The sequence below is a fragment of the Salmo salar genome, chromosome 17 (assembly GCF_965601325.2).
Source record: "Salmo salar chromosome 17, fSalSal1, whole genome shotgun sequence".
Classification (NCBI taxonomy): Eukaryota; Metazoa; Chordata; class Actinopteri; order Salmoniformes; family Salmonidae; genus Salmo; species Salmo salar.
The window spans coordinates 1,581,006-1,598,947 of NC_138307.1; the positions used below are offsets into that span (position 1 = coordinate 1,581,006).

Genomic DNA, 17,942 nt, shown 5'->3' on the forward strand with positions numbered 1-17,942 from the left:
TCATGTGAATAGGACAAGATACAGGACTCAAAAAAAGTATTAAGACACATTGACTTTTTCCACAATTTGTTGTTACAGCAGTCTACACACTAACCCATAATGTCAAAGCGAAAACGGGTTTGCAAATGTATAAAAAAAAAAATGAAATACCTTATTTACATAAGTATTCAGACCCTTTGCTATGACTCGAAATTGAGCTCAGACGCAAGACTCTTCCTAGAGCTGGCCGCCCGGCCAAACTGAGCAATCGGGGGGGGAAGGGCCTTGGTCAGGGAGGTGACCAAGAACCCGATGGTCACTCTGACAGAGCTCTAGTGTTCCATTGTGGAGGCGGGAGAACCTTCCAGAAGGACAACCATCTCTGCATCACTCCACCAATCAGGCCTTTGTGGTAGAGTGGCTAGTCGGAAGCCACTCCTCAGTAAACAGCACATGACAGCGCGCTTGGAGTTTGCCAAATGACACCTAAAGACTCTCAGACCATGAGAAACAAGATTCTGTGATCTGGTGATTGAACTCGTTGGCCTGAATGCCAAGCGTCACATCTGGAGTAAACCTGGCACCATCCCTACGATGAAGCATGGTGGTGTCAGCATGGGGATGTTTTTCAGCGGCAGGGGCTGGGAGACTAGTCAAGATTGAGGCAAAGATGAACGGAGCAAAGTACAGAGATCCTTGATGAAAACCTGCTACTTGAGCGCTTAGGACCTCAGACTGGGGCGAAGGTTCACATTTCAACCGGACAACGACCCTAAGCACAGCCAAGAGAACGCAGGAGTGGCTTCAGGACAAGTCTCCGAATGTCCTTGAGTGGTTCAGCCAGATACCGGACTTGAACCGGATCAAACATCTCTAGAGAGACCTGAAAATAGCTGTGCAGTGATGCTCCCCATCCAACCTGACAGGACCAGCAGAGAAGAATGGGAGAAACTCCCCAAATACAGGTGTACCAAGCTTGTACCGTCATACCCAAGAAGACTCTACGCTGTAATCGCTACCAAAGGTGCGTCAACAAAGTGCTGAGTAAAGGGTCTGAACACTTACACTACCGGTCAAAAGTTTTAGAACATCTACTCATTCAAGGGTTTTTCTTTTATCTTTTACTATTTTCTACATTGTAGAACAATAGTGAAGATGTCAAAACTATGAAATAACACATATGGAATCATGTAGTAACCAAAAAAAAGTGTTAAACAAATGAAAATATATTTTAGATTTTTCAAAGTAGCCACCCTTTGCCTTGAAGACAGCTTTGCAAACTCTTGGCATTCTCTCAACCAGCTTCACCTGGAATGCTTTTCCAACAGTCTTGAAGGAGTTCCCATATATGCTTAGCACTTGTTGGCTGCTTCTCCTTCACTCTGCAGTCCAACTCATGCCAAACCTTCTCATTTGGGTTGAGGTCAGGTCATCTGATGAAGCACTCCATCACTCTCCTTCTTATTGATGTCCTTTAGTAGTGGTTTCTTTGCAGCAATTTGACCATGAAGGCCTGATTCACGCAGTCTCCTCTGAACAGGTGATGTTGAGATGTGTCTGTTACTTAATCTGTGAAGCATTTATTTGAGCTGCAATTTCTGAGGCTGCTAACTCTAACTTATCCTCTGCAGCAGAGGTAACACTGTCCATTCCATTCCTGTGGCGGTCCTCAAGAGACAGTTTCATCATAGTGCTTTATGGTTTTTGCGACTGCACTTTAAGAAACTTTAAAAGTTCTTGACATTTTCCTTCATGTCTTAAAGTAATGATGGACTGTTTCCCTTAGCTAAAATAAGCAGTTCTTGCCATAATATGGACTTGGTCTTTTACCAAATAGGGCTATCTTCTGTATACCAGCCCTACCTTGTCACAACTGATTGGTTCAAATGCATTAAGAAGGAAAGAAATTTCACAAATTAACAAGGCCCATGCATTCCTCATGAAGCTGGTTGAGAGACTGCCAAGAGTGTGCAAAGCTGTCATCAAGGCAATGGGTGGCTATTTGAAGAATCTCAAATATTTTTTGATTTGTTTAACAGTTTTTTTGGTTACCACGTGATTCCATATTGTAATGAATGAGGGGAGACCGAGAGCTGGTTTCAAGTGCAGGGCGCCGCAGGTGTGTCACAGGGTGTCTTCCCTGTGGCTCAGTTGGTAGAGCATGGTGTTTGCAATGCCAGCATGGTGTGTGCAACGCCAGGGTTGTGGGTTCGATTCCCACGGGGGGCCAGTACAAAAAAAAAGAAGAAAAAAAACAATGTATGAAATGTATGCATTCACTACATTCACTACGTAAATGTAAAATGTGTTTATTGCAAAGGACCACAGGCAGGTATCTGGGTCCAGGGGCAGGCAGAAGGTCATAAACAGGGGTCCAAAAGGGCAACAGTACAGGCAGAGAAAAGGCTAGTAATGTCATCTGGGAGATTCAGGCAATAGGTAGATAATGGGAAATCTAATAGGCTAAAGTACAGGCAGGGAATAGGCAAAAGGCATACATAATTGGGAGGAGTATATCACGGGGAAACCAGCACTCTGAAAGATGTCACAAAACAAACAATACCTCACAGTGACTGGGTGCAAAGAACTGAACTAAAGGGGGGGGGGGGGGGGGGGGGGGGGGGGGGGGTGTGTGTGTGTGTGTGTGTGAGAACAGGTGATTAGAATTCAGGTGATTGGGATCTAGAGAGTGAGCTGCTTTCAGGGGATCTAGGTGAGTGTGAGCTGGAAAGTGGGCTGGAAAGTGAGCTGCGTTCAGGGGATCTACACGTTTGAGGGTGTGAGTTGGAAGCAGACGTTACACATGTTATTTCATAGTTTTGATGTCTTCACTATTATTCTACAATTTATAACATAGTACAATTAAAGAAAAAATATTTAATGAGTAGGTGTTCTAAAACATTTGACCGGTTGTGAATGTGATTTTTATTTTTTTGTAATTTCTTTAGTAATTTTGCTAAAATGTCTAAAACACTGTTTTTATTTTGTCATTATGTGGTATTGTGAGTAGATAGTTAAGGGGAGTAAATGTTTTTATTTATTAGAATTTGGCTGTCAGGTAACAAATGTGGAAAAAGTAAAGGTTTCTGAATACTTTCTGAATGCTCTGTAGATATACAGTACCAGTCAAAATTTTTGAAACACTTACTCATTTTTCTTTATTTTTTATATTTTCTACATTGCCCAGTCAAAACTGTTCGCTGCTCTGGCACCCCTATGGTGGAACAAGCTCCCTCACGACGCCAGGACAGCGGAGTCAATCACCACCTTCCGGAGACACCTGAAACCCCACCTCTTTAAGGAATACCTGGGATAGGATAAAGTAATCCTTCTAACCCCCCCCCCCCCCCCCCCCCAAAAAAAAAGATTTAGATGCACTATTGTAAAGTGGTTGTTCCACTGGATATCATAAGGTGAATGCACCAATTTGTAAGTCGCTCTGGATAAGAGCGTCTGCTAAATGACTTAAATGTAAAATGTAATTGTAGAATAATAGTGACGACATAAACTATGAAATAACACATGGAATCATGTAGTAACCAAAAAAGTGTTAAACACATCAAAATATATTTTAGATTCTTCAAAGTAGCCACCCTTTGCCTTGAAGACAGCTTCGCAGCAATTCGACCATGAATGCCTGATTCACGCAGTCTCCTCTGAACAGTTGCTGTTAAGACGTGTTTGTTACTTCAATTCTAATTTCTGAGGCTGGTAACTCTAATGAACTTGTCCTCTGCAGCAGAGGTAACTCTGGGTCTTCCTTTCCTGTGGCGGTCCTCATGAGATCCAGTTTCATCATAGTGTTTGATGGTTTTCGCGACTGCACTTGGTTTTGGGTCGTCACAACAGGAGCATCAAAACCTCCACTACCAGGTTCAAGAATAGTTTTTAACCCAGTGCAATCCGCCTGCTAAACCAAGCAACCTGAGCTGGGGTTTTTTTCATCCTACTTTTAGCACTTTGGCACATACGACTGAACTGCTTTTATGATCTTACCACTTAGCACTTTTAATTGATGTTATTTTTATTATATTTTTACTGTATGTGTATGTACTGTCCTGTATGTGAGAGAGCCCCAACAAAGAATTCCAGTGTATTTATTACTTCTAATACCTGCAAATGTCAAAGAAACTACTTGAACATGAACTAATGACTGGCGTGCGTGTGTGTGTGTTAATAACCTGTGGCGCGCTTATATGTGTGTATTATGGTTGACTATTTTTTCGGTATTTTTCAAATGTTCCATCAACATGAAAAGCCCATAGATGTAGCTGCTCTCTTGGGTAAATAAATAAAACTAGCTCCAGAAGGCTAATCGTTTTGAGTGTGAACTGTAGTACTGTATTGTGTTGCTGGATCGAATCCCGGAGCTGACGGGATTCAGGGGGTAGAAATCTGTCGTTCTGCCCTTGAGCAAGGCAGTTAACCCACTGTTCCCCGGGCGCCGAAGACGTGGATGTCGATTAAGGCAGCCGCCCGCACCTCTCTGATTCAGAGGGGTTGGGTTAAATGCGGAAGACACATTTCAATTGAATACATTGTTGGACAACTGACTAAGTTATCCCCCTTTCCCTTTCCCTGTATCATACTGTATTATGTGGACTGGAATTACACACATTGTTCAAACCATGATAAAGCAGAAGAGGACATGCAATTCTGGTGCAGCACATGCGGCCTACAAAGTTACAAGTATAGGCTAGCGAATTTTATTTACATTTTTGAAATATAATAGGGGATATTTGTATAATTAGTAGGCTGACGCATATAAACCTTTAATAATATTTCCCCTAATGGTATTAGCCTACCTCCTCATTTTCTCTCTATTGTTGCTTCATTCCTCCCTCACTTTCAACAGTTAAATGAAATAAGTTTCGTTGTCCATATCTTCATCATTCCAATGGCATCCTTGAATAATATAGGACTAGCAGTAGATGGAGAAGGCTTTCACTTCTCTTAACAAAGATTGAATGGTTATGCGTCTGAATTATTAACTACTATAGCCTACCGTGATTGCGCGTTCGATCTTCTTTCAAGCTGATGGTGAGTTCTACTGGGCTGCTGTATTTAACATTCAGCAAAACAGAGCTTGCGTCCTTCTTTGCTTGTGTCCCTCTTTGTGCCCCCAAACTTTTGACTGGTCCTTGTTTTATTATATATATATATATATATATATATATATATATATATATATATATATATATATATATAACTGTTTTTTTTTTATTTATTTTTTTTTTATGGAGAGAGAGAGACTGCGAGAGGGTCCTCGCGTGTGCACTGATTTAAAGCAATGACATTCAAGTGATAAACTGTTATAACACTCTGCAGCTGCAATTCATTTTTGGGGGATCTTTACAATTAAAAAACAAGTTGATCCCTGAAAGCCAGATGGAGATGGGTAAATTAGACGCGCATTCGGCCTTTATATTTCTGTAGCATAGGCTATGCTGCAGCAACTGTAGGCCTACCTGTCACAAGAAAAAAAGTTACCATGATGAGATGATAGGTCTACATCCATCGTGAATTGCTCTCCATACTGAGATGGGTTGTCTGACCCCACCCTGAGCGTTGATTCATCTTGCAGAGACCGTAGATAAGCAGATTTAGACATCGCATATAATTGAACAGTTCCATTTCACGCCATGCTGTTCATATAAATCATTTATTATAATTCACCAGCTTCTCGCAGTTATTTATCCCGGGTAAAAGGGAGTGGTAACTAGGTTCCCGCCATTCAACCCTAATGTGTATGTGCTTGGATGTGCGCCTGAATGTTTGTGATTGCGTATGCGCAAGATGTGTCGCTGTTTGCATGAGAATGTGTGTATCTGGAAAGTTGTGTTAGCAGTTGATGTTATTCTTCAATAACACTAACCCCAAAGCAAATCATGGGGAGTAAAATATATTTATTCAAAGAGAAGAAATCATAGTTATGCTGGAAAGTATATGTTAGATGTTTATTCTTCCCTGTCCTCAGTGTTTTCTCAGGGAACAAAGAGACAGGATGTAGTTTATACCCAAGCCTAGCCTTTGGTTGACCAATTAGAATTCCTTGCAGTAAAATTGGGCCAATGGCAAAATACTAAGTTTCCATTTCAGGCTCAATGTATAAATAGTTTGGACCAATGAGAACTTGCTATGAGTCCCGGACTGAAATTCCTACACAGATCCTAAATAAATGTTGAACTGAAAAACACTAGTTCCATTGCTCTCTAGCCCTCTTGACCTCTAGTCCTCTGCATTGTGTATTTATATTAGAATATTCTTACAGTTGGGGTGAATTTGGGAAGTATTCTGTCCCCTTGACCTTTTCCACATTTTTATACGTTAGAACCTTATTTGAACATTTATTAAATTGTTGTATTTTTCCCTCAACAATCTACACATAATACCCCATAAAGACAAAGCAAAAACAGGTTTGTAAGAATTTTTTACATTTATAAAAAGTAAAAACTGAAATGTCACATTTACATAAGTATTCAGACCCTTTACTCAGTACTTTGAAGCACCTTTGGCTGCGATTATAGCCTCGAGTCTTAGGTCTGACGCTACAAGCTTGGAACACCTTTATTTGGGGAGTTTCTCTCATTCTTCTTTGCAGAACCTCACAAGTTCTGTCAGCTTGGATGGGGAGTGTTACTGCACAGCTATTTTCAGGTCTCTCCAGAGATGTTAGATCGGGTTCAAGTTCATGATCTGGCTGGGCCACTCAAGGATATTCATAGACTTGTCCTGAAGCCACTCCTGCGTTGTCTTGGTTGTGTGCTTTGGGTCATTGTCCTGTTGGAAGGTGAACCTTCGCCCCAGTCTGAGGTCCTGAGCGCTTTGGAGTAGGTTTTCAACAAGGATCTCTCTGTACTTTGCTCCATTCATCTTTGCCTCGATCCTGACTAGTCTCCCAGGCCCTGCCGCTGAAAATCATCCCCACAGCATGATGCTGCCACCACTGTGCTTCACCGTAGGGATGGTGCCAGGTTTCCTCCAGACGTGACGCTTGTCATTCAGGCCAAAGAGTTCAATCTCGGTTTCATCAGACCAAAGAATCTTGTTTCTCCCCCTATTGCTCAGTTTGGACGAGCGGCCAGCTCTAGGTGGTTCCAAACTTCTTCCATTTAAGAAATATAGAGGCCACTGTGTTCTTGGGGACCCTCAATTCTGCAGACATCACCAACGAACTGGTCCAAACACACCAAGACAGTCGTAAAGAGGGCACGACAACACCTTTTCCCCCTCAGGAGACTGAAACGATTTTATATGGGTCCCCAGATCCTCAAATGTTCTACAGCTGCACCATCGAGAGCATCCTGACCAGTTGCATCACCGCCTAGTATGGCAACTGCTCTGCATCTGACCGTAAGGTGCTACAGAGGGTAGTGCGAATGGCCCAGTACATCACTGGGGCCAAGCTTCCTGCCATCCAGGACCTATATAATAGGCGATGTCAGAGGAAAGGCCAAAAATTGTCAGATACTCCAGTCACCTGAGTCATAGACTGTTTTCTCTGCTACCGCACGGCAAGCGGTACCAGAGCACCAAGTCTAGGACCAAAAGGCTCCTTAACAGCTTCTACCCCCAAGCCATAAGACTGCTGAACAATTAATCAAATGGCCACCGGACAATTTACATTGACTTTTTATAATTTTTTACTTTAGTTTATTGGGTAAATATTTTCTTAACTCGTCATGAACTGCACTGTTGGTTAAAGGCTTGTAAGTAATAATTTTACGGTAAGGTCTACACTTGTTGTATTCGGCACATGTGCCAAAGTTTGATTTGATTTTTTGGTACCCTTCCCCAGATCTATGCCTCAACACAATCCTTTCTCAGAGCTCTATGAAAAATTCCTTCAACCTCAGGGCTTGTTTTTTGCTCTGACATGCTTTCAACTCTGGGACCTTATATAGACAGGTGTGTCTTTCCAAATCATGTTCAATCAACTGAATTTACCACAGGAGGACTCCAATGAAGTTGTAGAAACATCTCAAGAATGATCAATGGAAACAGGATGCACCTGAGCTCAATTTCGAGTCACATAGCAAAATATCTGAATACTTATGTAAATAAGGTATTTCTGTTTTTTATTTGTAATAAGTTTGACATTTTTGCAAACTGTTTTCACTTTGTCATTATGGGGTATTGTGTGTAGATTGATGAGGATTTTTATTAAAATGTAATCCATTTTGGAATAAGGCTGTAACATAACAAAATGTGGGAAAAGTCAAGGGGTCTGAATACTTTCCGAAGGCACTGTATGTGTTTCCCAGGCCTTTCTGCATGTGAATGTGTGGAGGTGACCTGGTGTTTACCAACTAGTTGCTAATCCATTTGGAACGAACGGAGCGACAGTGCTTTGATAAGCACCAGGTTCACCTCTGGCCCCCGGGCAGCCTGCACCCTCTGTTTGACACAACGAGTGTCTGAGAATCATCATCTTTCATCTCCGTCAAAGAACATTCACCTGACCTGTTGCTGATAGGCAATTGGGCGGTGAGTGATGCTGGGTCTGGGCTATAGCTTTGTCTTTGTCCCAAATGGCACCCTATACCTGGGATAAAAGTAGCACACTATATTGGGAATGGGTACCATTTTGGATACACATTTTGTGATGATGGCAGAGCAGAGGTAAAACAAGTGGTACTAGCTGATGTGTTGATTAGCAGTTTTTGAGTGGAACTCAAAAGTAATGGCATGTGAAGAGTTTGTGCAGAAGGTGACGCTAAAAAAATTGCGAAATATGTTGTGAATATGTGGTTTGGAGAGAAGACTTTTCTCCCTCTGCAATTACCGTCCTTATATGTTTTGCCTGTATCTATGCTCTTGGTGTTACCTGAGGAGTTTTGCTACGAAATCTCAGCCGTTTGCACCTGAGTTGGAAAACTGAAAGGCAGCACACTAAGATGTCTAAAGAAGACCTTGCCAATTCTGTACGTATTACTCATCTCTTGACTCACCCTGTTCCCTCGCTGTGTTCATTTCTAGGTATGAAAAGGCCTCGGAGTCCAACCCAGTTGCTGCAGAAAGGCAGTGGCGGCGGCCATGGTGGAGGCGTGTGCTTGCCCTTCAACCTGTGTGGCGAGCTGCTACAGGAGCCCGAAGAAGGACACCCAGATGGCCCTCAGCAGAAGAAAAGGCTGCTCTACTCCCTCTGCGAGGTGTGCAACCTCCAGCTCAACTCAGCCGCCCAGGCCCAGGTCCACTACAACGGCCGTTCCCACCTGCGCAGGGTCAAGCAGCTCAACAATGGAGAGCTCCCCCCAAGCACAGGCAGCGGCACCAGTCCAGCACCGGCCGGCACTCTCACCTGCTCCAGCACAGGTAAGCTGGGACAACTCACCATTCACTGGAACATCGAATAAAATAGAATATTATGTTATTAGTCTGTCTACCGAGACAGAATTATTCTGCTCTACTTCCAACACCCAAAGAGTTGTCTCTGTTCATCTCTCTCTCTCTCTGGGCGTGTGTGTGTGCACTGTGCACACATGCAATTGTGGATGGAGGTGTGTGTGTTTTTGTGAGTGAGAGAGAAAAGTACATCTGTGTCCTGTGGGTTACTCATGGTGAAGAGATTCCCTGCCCCCCATGGTTGACGAGGCTTGTGATGGGCTGTGCCCTCTCTCTACCCTGAATTAACCCAGCTGGAGATGCCTGGTTAGGGCCAGAGTCTGAGCATCATGCACCCGCACACCCTAGAGTAACAAGCTCTCACGGAGGAGAGAAGCCGTGGAGCTGGGGCTGGAGCTTGGCTAGAGCTGGAGATTGGGGCTGAGGGTCAGGCTGGAGCTGAGGCTGTGGGTCAGTTGATGCTGAGGTTGGAGCCCGAAGTCGGGCTGAGGCTGGGGCTGGGATTGTGGGTCGGCTGGGGTTGGAGGTCGACTGTTGCCTGCTCATGGCATAGCTGCAGCTCAAACACCACTCTCAGTGTATTATTGGTGAGAGAGCAGGGAAGAGAGAGTGAGAGGATTACATAGGTCAGGTGCAGTGAGGCAGAGGAATGTAATCACAGTTACCAGGGCAGATGTACTGTAAACAGCATGGAAAGAGCACTTGCGGATGAAACACCATTTAATAACACTGATGTTGTAGAGGGATGCATTGGGGAAACAAGATTAAACCCTTACAAGTAGAGTAGGTAAGGTTAGATGTTATAAAAAAACATTGAAGCGATTTGCAGAAACATTTAAATGGAACACCACAGTAACAGAGTTTTGGATGAAAATGACTGGGACGATCCAGCAGAACTAGGTTCAAGTATTATTTATTTTCTTTCAGATTATGAACCAATGGAATAGTCACAATAAATGAGTCCTTGACCTGCAGTGAACCAATGCTTGTGCCAATTGGATGTATTGATGTTTGATATGGCTATGGTTCACAATTTTCCCCCCCACCCCCACGCAAACATGCCACCAACAACATTTCTGCCTTACTAGCGCTGCCCCAGTCAACTGTAAGTGCTGTTAATGTGAAGTGGAGCTTGTGGTGGTTAATTTCTGTATTATGATATTAGGAGAGACAAATTTATCACAAGTTGGGGTTATACTTAAACTAAATCTTTAATAATAAGAGCTTTGCAATAGCAATGACTTTCAACGATTCACCATTTTTAATGATCCGTTGAGAGTGGCAACACAATGGCTACTGAGATCTTTTTATAGCAAAGATCCACCCCCTAGTCACATAACAAACCACAGATATTAGGAACAGTTCACAAAGTGAGACTATAAATGAGAAAGGAGTATCCCATAGCCAGATAGCATTCGCTGTAAATTATCGTTCAGTTTGGTCCCTAAGACGAGGTTGCTATCTTGTTCCTGTTACTCCTAGCACAAAAACTCCAACTCATCCAATGGAATAAAACAATTGTCAACTCTAGACACTACCACATACATCCCCCAAGGCCAAAGGAGGGAGTGACTGGCGCACAGACATTGTGGAAACCAGTAATTGGTTCCTCATTAATCACACCATCAATTCACATGGTTTAACAGATACATTCACATATGAAGACAATGTTCCCTCCTGTCCTCTTCCCTTTCTGATATTCTGCATAACACCAGGGACATGTAAAAGACAAGCCTGACCTCTCCCCTCTCTGGGCCCCAGGTGACTGAGGTGAATGAGTTCCAAACTGCCTCTGGAAGCAACGTCAGCACAAGAACTGTTCGTCGGGAGCTTCATAAAATGGGTTTCCATGGCCGAACAGCCGCACACAAGCCTAAGATCACCATGCGCAAAGCCAAGCTTCGTCTGGAATGGTGTAAAGCTTGCCGCCATTGGACTCTGGAGCAGTGGAAACATGTTCTCTTGAGTGATGAATCATGCTTCACCATCTGGCAGTCCAACAGACAAATCTGGGTTTGGTAGAAATGCTACCTGCCCCAATGCATTGTGCCAACTGTAAAGTTTGGGGGAGGAGGAATAATGGTCGGGGGTGTTTTTCGTGGTTCGGGCTAGGCCCCTTAGTTCCAGTGAAGCGAAATATTAAAGCTACAGCATACAATGACATTCTAGATGATTCTGTGCTTCCAACTTTGTGGCAACAGTTTGGGGATGGCCCTTTCTTGTTTCAGTATGACAATGCCCCCGTGCAAAAAGCAAGGTCCATACAGAAATGGTTTGTTGAGATCGGTGTGTAAGAACTTTGAATGGCTTGTACAACCCTGACATCAATTCCATCTAACACCTTTGGGATGAATTGGAACGCCGACTGCGAGCCAGGCCTAATTGCACAACATCAGTGCCCAACCTCACTAACATGCTGACCACACATCTCAAAATACATTTACACGTTATTCAATCATTGCGCCCACACTGATCGCGCACGTCAACGAGCATCTGCGTAGCCAGTCGCTAAAATAGAACTTGGTTCTGTTTTTGACGCTTGACGCGTTGCAAGTCCCGCCTCTCCCATCTCCTCATTGGCTTCTATGAGCATATACCCACGTGAGTGATTGAAAGATGAACTGAGGTCCACACTCCAGTCCTGTTGGTGGTGGTAATGCACCTTAAAGTTGTTTGCCAACTGCCATATAACTGCCTTAAGGAGGAGAGATTACTAGAAACAAACTTGGTTTATCCTTTTTTTATCTGTGGATAAATTGTCGGAGTAGAGGACCTACACTGGCATAACCCAATGTTTATCCCAGGACAAATTAGATAGCAACAGCAAGTTGGCTAGCTAAATTGACGTAAATCTTTAATGCTTTTCGACCTGTCCCCAAATTATTATAGTTGTTTCAGAGTTCGTTTTGATATTTCAACCTGCGTGTCGTGATTGCGTCTGCTGTGGGTGGACAAAATCATCATGCGTGCGGTGGCGCACGTGAGCACTCTGGTCAGCATGTAATGCTCTTGTGCAACAATGTACCAACATCTAGTGGAAAGCCTTCCCAGAAGAGTGGAGGCTGTTATAGCAGTAAAGGGGGGACCAACTCTATTAATGGCCATGATTTTTTGAGTGAGATGTTCGACAAGCAGATGTTCACATACTTTTGGCCTTGTGGTGTAGGTAGCCTACAGTACCAACTACCAGCCTACAGTATCCAGATAACACTAAGCTCACCACTAGATGGCAGTGCTGACAAAAAGCACTAGCCAAGACACTGCACCATAGAGCCGCTAAGGGTTTATGGTAGGTGTTGATGTTATGAATATAAAATAAAGACTATTTGCACAGTATCTCTTTTTTTCCCATGGTCGATTTAAAAACTAAAGAATTGTTGTGGGGACTTTAAATACTACTACTAATACTACGACCACCAACAGGTAGACTCCCCTCACAGGTATATGCTTCCAGTGATCAGAATAACAATAACAAAACAATTGCTATGGGGTTTCATTGAAATTCTAGCAATTATTTTATCAATGTAGAATAATTACAGGAACTGGAATGAATTTGACCTTTAATGTTCAACACAGTGCAAGTAGCATTTATATGTAATTTGTAAATACAACATTTAAATTTCTCTTTGAGAGCTCAATAATAAAAATATAGGAATGTCACAGTGCAAATGGTGGGCAACATCATCCGTATATACAAAAATAGTATCTGAAAGTACAAATGCAATTGTCTTATGTGCATGTTATTTAGGCTATACACAGCACTGGGGTAAACACTGTTCTGGTTCTTTTTTTAGGTTCCTGAGCTCTGAAGCTATTGTAAAAGAGTAATGAGTGAGCAACAAAGCACATTTTCACCCGTAGTCGATTTGCATCACCTTGAGATTTGTATGACAGAAACAATGACCTTATCATAACTTGGCTGGGAGCATAACTGTTTGGAAAGTTAATTACTTTATTAATGAATGTGTTGTGTCTCTTGGGCCATGCTGAAAATATAATCATGTAATGGGATATGTGCTGTATACTGTACAGTGTGTGTGTGTGTGCGCGTATATGCTCGTCTATACATCTCCCAACATTGATGACAAAGAAACAGAACAAAACACACGCACAAACACATCCCTCTGCCTGTCCCTGAGGAGAGAGTTTCCGCAGTGGGTTTAGTCCTTCTCTTCTGATATAGTTATCGAAAAGACTTTCTGAATCACATCAGTGACTAATTAATTTTTCCCCAATTGTACTTCACAGCCAATGTTGCTATCACATGGTACAGGTACTGTATAATTCAAACTAATTTGTTCGCCTCTTTAGTTACAATTGTAACGGACACAATTTGAAATCGTCCTTCGAGCTTGATAACAGATATTGGCAAGATGCCAAGTTGGCCCTCTCTTGGAGATAATTGAAGCATTGCTCCAGATGCTATGACAGAGTCATAAATGGCCCATGGGGCTCTGGTCAAAAGTAGTGCACTATGTAGGGAATAGAGTGCCATTTGGAATGCAATCTTTAATTGATTGACTCACCAGTGAGGGCAATCAGACAGGCTTTATTTGTTTCTGTACTTGGCACGGTCACTGGAGAAATGAGCTGCTAGCTAGGTCAGGGAAACTGCTGATACGTCATTGGGGAGCATCAAGATGCTATTGGGACAGATTGCACAGAGGACATTGTGGTTCTCACTCAGCCACACACACAAACACACACTCTTGTGTGCACACACATACACGCACGTGCGTGCACACAGACACAACACACAGATGGCGACAAGAGCAGTGCAGCATTCCGGGCTGTGGTGTGGGATCTCTCTATTTACTTTCCATTAAGGACAACTTCTGTTTGGGTTAGAGAAATTATACACATGAAAAGTGATCTAATTTTGGTGTGAGTGGCATCCCGTGCCGGTGATTTGGTATTCAGGCACTGTCAAACTGCCTCCTGTCAACAGAAGCAGAGCAGGGCTAACACGGCAGGTTGGGGGGAAGGAAAGGGGGAGGAGAGGGGCGAGGACAGACTGATTGGGCTTTGGGGCCGGTAGGACCTCTATAGATCAATCTTGAGAGCTAGATGTTTGACTGACATTTCTGTTGCTCCTGTCCACCAAGCCCCTTCCTCCCTCTGCCTCAACAGACTCCACTCGGAACACAAGGTCGTTTTCATTAGGACAGGGTATGGAGTACAGCTGGTCCAAATTGCTCACTATATCCCCACAATGTGGTTAGCATGTCTGGATAGGTCTAAGCAGTGTAGTAGTAAAACTTCCACTGTATTGCTTCCTGCAACGATTATGGCCAAGTAAAGTGATAGGGAACGAATTGGGACTAGCTTGTTGTGTAGTGTACCGTAGTGTCGGGGATTGTGGCGGACTGCTGTGCATGCATTGCTTTCACACTCCAAGGTCACTTTCACACTCTTTATGTAGCATGTTATTGTCTGCTCTTGTAGATTGACATGAGAGATTGAAATATATCCCACATGAAAAAAGTTGTTTGAATCAGCGACACCCCCTATGGCTACTGTCCTTGTATTACTCCTGGCCAGCACCATTGACTTGGCAGCATACAGTATATTTGAGGAGCTTTACACAGCCAAGATCTTTTCAGAAGCTTTGTTTTATTTCGGCCGTAGTACAGCCCTCATGTATTTCCCCAAGGCTCGAGACATATGTTTGCTATATCAGAAGGTGGAACATTTGTGGCGTTTGGCACATGTTGAGGCTCTCACTCTGTGTCAGTGAGAACATATGCTCTGTCTCTGTCGGGAGCTCAGTGTTTGCAGTTCTAGTCCGGCATCTCGCTCTCTCCCTCTCTCTCGCTCTCTCTCTATTCAATTTCAATTTAAGGGACTTGCCAAAGCAAGTGAAATAGATTATAAACAATAAAAATGAACAGTAAACATTACACTCACAAAATTTCCAAAAGAATAAAGACATTTCAAATGTCATATTATGTCTATATACAGTGTTGTAAATATGTGCAAATAGTATGTGTTAAAGTATTAAAACGTAAATATTGCTTGTATTTACAATGGTGTTTGTTCTTCACTGGCCACCCTTTTCTTGTGGCAACAGGTCGCAAATATTGCGGCTGTGATTGCACACTGTGGTATTTGACCCAATAGATATGGGAGTTTATAAAAATGTTGGATTTGTTTTCGAATTCTATTTGGGTCTGTGTAATCTGAGGGAAATATGTGTCTCTAATATGGTCATACATTTGGCAGGAGGTTCTCTCGCTCTCGCTCTCCCTTTCTCTCTTGGCACAGGCCATGCCATCACACTGTTGCCACGGCCAGGCTCCCTGCTGCTGTGTGCCTGGCTCTCCGTGACAGTCCTGCTTTATTTATCCTATGCCTGGACCATGCCAGGCCCTGCTGACGCCAGGAAGACCCCAGCCCTCCCACTCCTTCATACAGGGATTGAACTGGGCAACCACTAATAGGGACTCACAGGCACTAAAGGTTCAGAGATTAAAAAGGTAATGCCGATAGGGAATTGTCAGTTGAAATTTGATGGAAATGTCTTATTCCTCTTTAAAAATGTGTGTGTGTGTCTCTGGTGTACCACGCTTGCTCGGACCTTGCGGGTGGCCCCGCGAAACTACGTGCACGTGTGTCATTGATTTCTCTCACTTTAAACTGTGTGTGCATACATGTGTGGTGTGTACATGTGTGCGTGCAGGCGTGTGCGTGCGTGTGGGCATGTGAGAAAAATGACAGACTAACAAGAGTAGACAGGCTATCGGCTTGTTAGCTGCTTGGTCAGATCTCTCACTCACACACACATACACTTTCCAACTTACTCAGAAGTGTCACTGTGAACTAGTCTCTCCTCACCTCATTTGTTATCTCTAATGGCATGGCGTGTGTGTGTGTGTGTGTGTGTGTGTGTGTGTGTGTGTGTGTGTGTGTGTGTGTGTGTGTGTGTGTGTGTGTGTGTGTGTGTGTGTGTGTGTGTGTGTGTGTGTGTGTGTGTGTGTGTGTGTGTGTGTGTGTGTGTGTGCTTGCGTGTGCCTGCGCACATGTGTGTGCCAGCTTGCACGTGTTTGTTTGTGTGTGTGTGCGTGTCTCTCTCTCTTTCTTCCCACAGAGTGAAGGGTTTTGCTCAGGGGGAAATGAGCCAGTATCTAGGGAGCTGCGGAGATCTTAAAGTGTGTTGTCACACTGACGATAAGGCTCAGAGGCAAGGCGCACTAGTTCTTCACCACTCAACACAGTGCAGCATTTCTTTCTCTCGTTCACTCTCTCTCCCTTTCTCTTTGTCTGTTCCTCTCCCTTTTCCCCTACTCTCTCTTTCTTAGTCCCCTTCTCTTTTCCCCTCTCTCTCTTTCTTTGTCCACCTCTCTCTCCTTCGATCTCCTTCTGTCTCTCTCTGCCCCCCCCCCCCCCCCCACACACACACACCTACATCTCTCGATCTCTTTTTTAACATAGGAGGACACAGATTTTATTCAGCATTGGGAGGGAGGAGTTGTGTGTGTGTGTGAATATGTGGACCAGTCTACTGAGCCGAGGTGAGCGACGCTGTTCCGTTGTTGCTGATTGTTTTCAGTACTGCTGTGCTTGACAGAACTCGTAGCTGGTAACACTACAGCAAATGCATGACTTTGAAATGTCTTTCAGTTTATTGATTTCATTGTAGTTGTTCCCTGCTTTGAGTAAATAAGTGTTTGATATACAGTGTCTCTGTTAGGTTACAGTATGCCAACAGATTTTTTGATTTATTGTCTTTATGTATTGACATTTGAGAAGCAATTTGTTTATGAGGTATAGTATTTTGATTACACAGTTATGGACAACTCTTTATAGCACACTGTAAAGAGGATGCTGTGAATTTGACAGTAACTTAACAGGCAGCTAGTGGTAAGTTAATGTATTTCATATTGGAGTACAACTACTGTAATCTAAATGCAGTATCAAAGCAAGTACTGAGTAATGACACACAGTAAAATACATGCTGTAGAATTGACTGTATTATACTGTAAAAAAAAAGTAATTGTAATGAATCAATGGAGGAATTAGTTAAATTCTTTAAGGGCAGATGGATTTGTATTATACTGTAATTACATGGGATTGGTGCAAGCAGGTTGGCTGATAGCTAATGTGTTTATACATTACAGCATATCAATTAATATTTGGTATGTTATATCACTTGCACTTCTAGAGGTCTTATCAAATGCTTCCAAATTGGCAGCGACTACAGGGCAAAACTGACTAAAAGGAAATGTCAAAATGCTCAGCAAGGTTTAAGACTTGATGCCACTCCAATCTGTCCCCTATACATTTTCATTTCATGGGGCACTTCTACTACTACATACCAGTTAAATTGGTACAGCATTGTTTAAATATGTTCATGTGCCAGAAACAGCAATACCATGCACCCACTCTTGGTCAAAATGTTTTTGGCACTCAATAACACGGTACTGTACTGTTTTCTGTGGGATGGAATTACTGCACACAAACCTTTCCCACAATGCATCATAAATTACAGTATGCTTCAGTAAATCGTTTCACACTATTTTACTGTTGATAATACCCCAAATTACCAGATAAATTTGTTTTCCATTACAGTGTGTCTGTGTATGTACTCATCTACTTGGGAATCAGAAGGTGTGTGTGTG

At 43.1% G+C, this 17,942-nt stretch overlaps 1 protein-coding gene across 7 annotated transcripts in view; it reads left to right on the plus strand.

The window, feature by feature from the left end:
• Positions 1 to 17,942, plus strand: part of LOC106575132 (zinc finger protein 385B) — a 183,755-nt gene that overhangs the window by 51,903 nt on the left and 113,910 nt on the right. For all 7 annotated transcript variants that reach the window (XM_082963360.1, XM_082963361.1, XM_014151361.3 and 4 more), the window contains one exon: positions 8,959 to 9,294. In XM_082963360.1, the coding sequence (XP_082819486.1) occupies positions 8,961 to 9,294 (334 nt within the window). In that variant the 5' untranslated portion in view covers positions 8,959 to 8,960. The remainder of the gene's footprint in view (positions 1 to 8,958; positions 9,295 to 17,942) is intronic.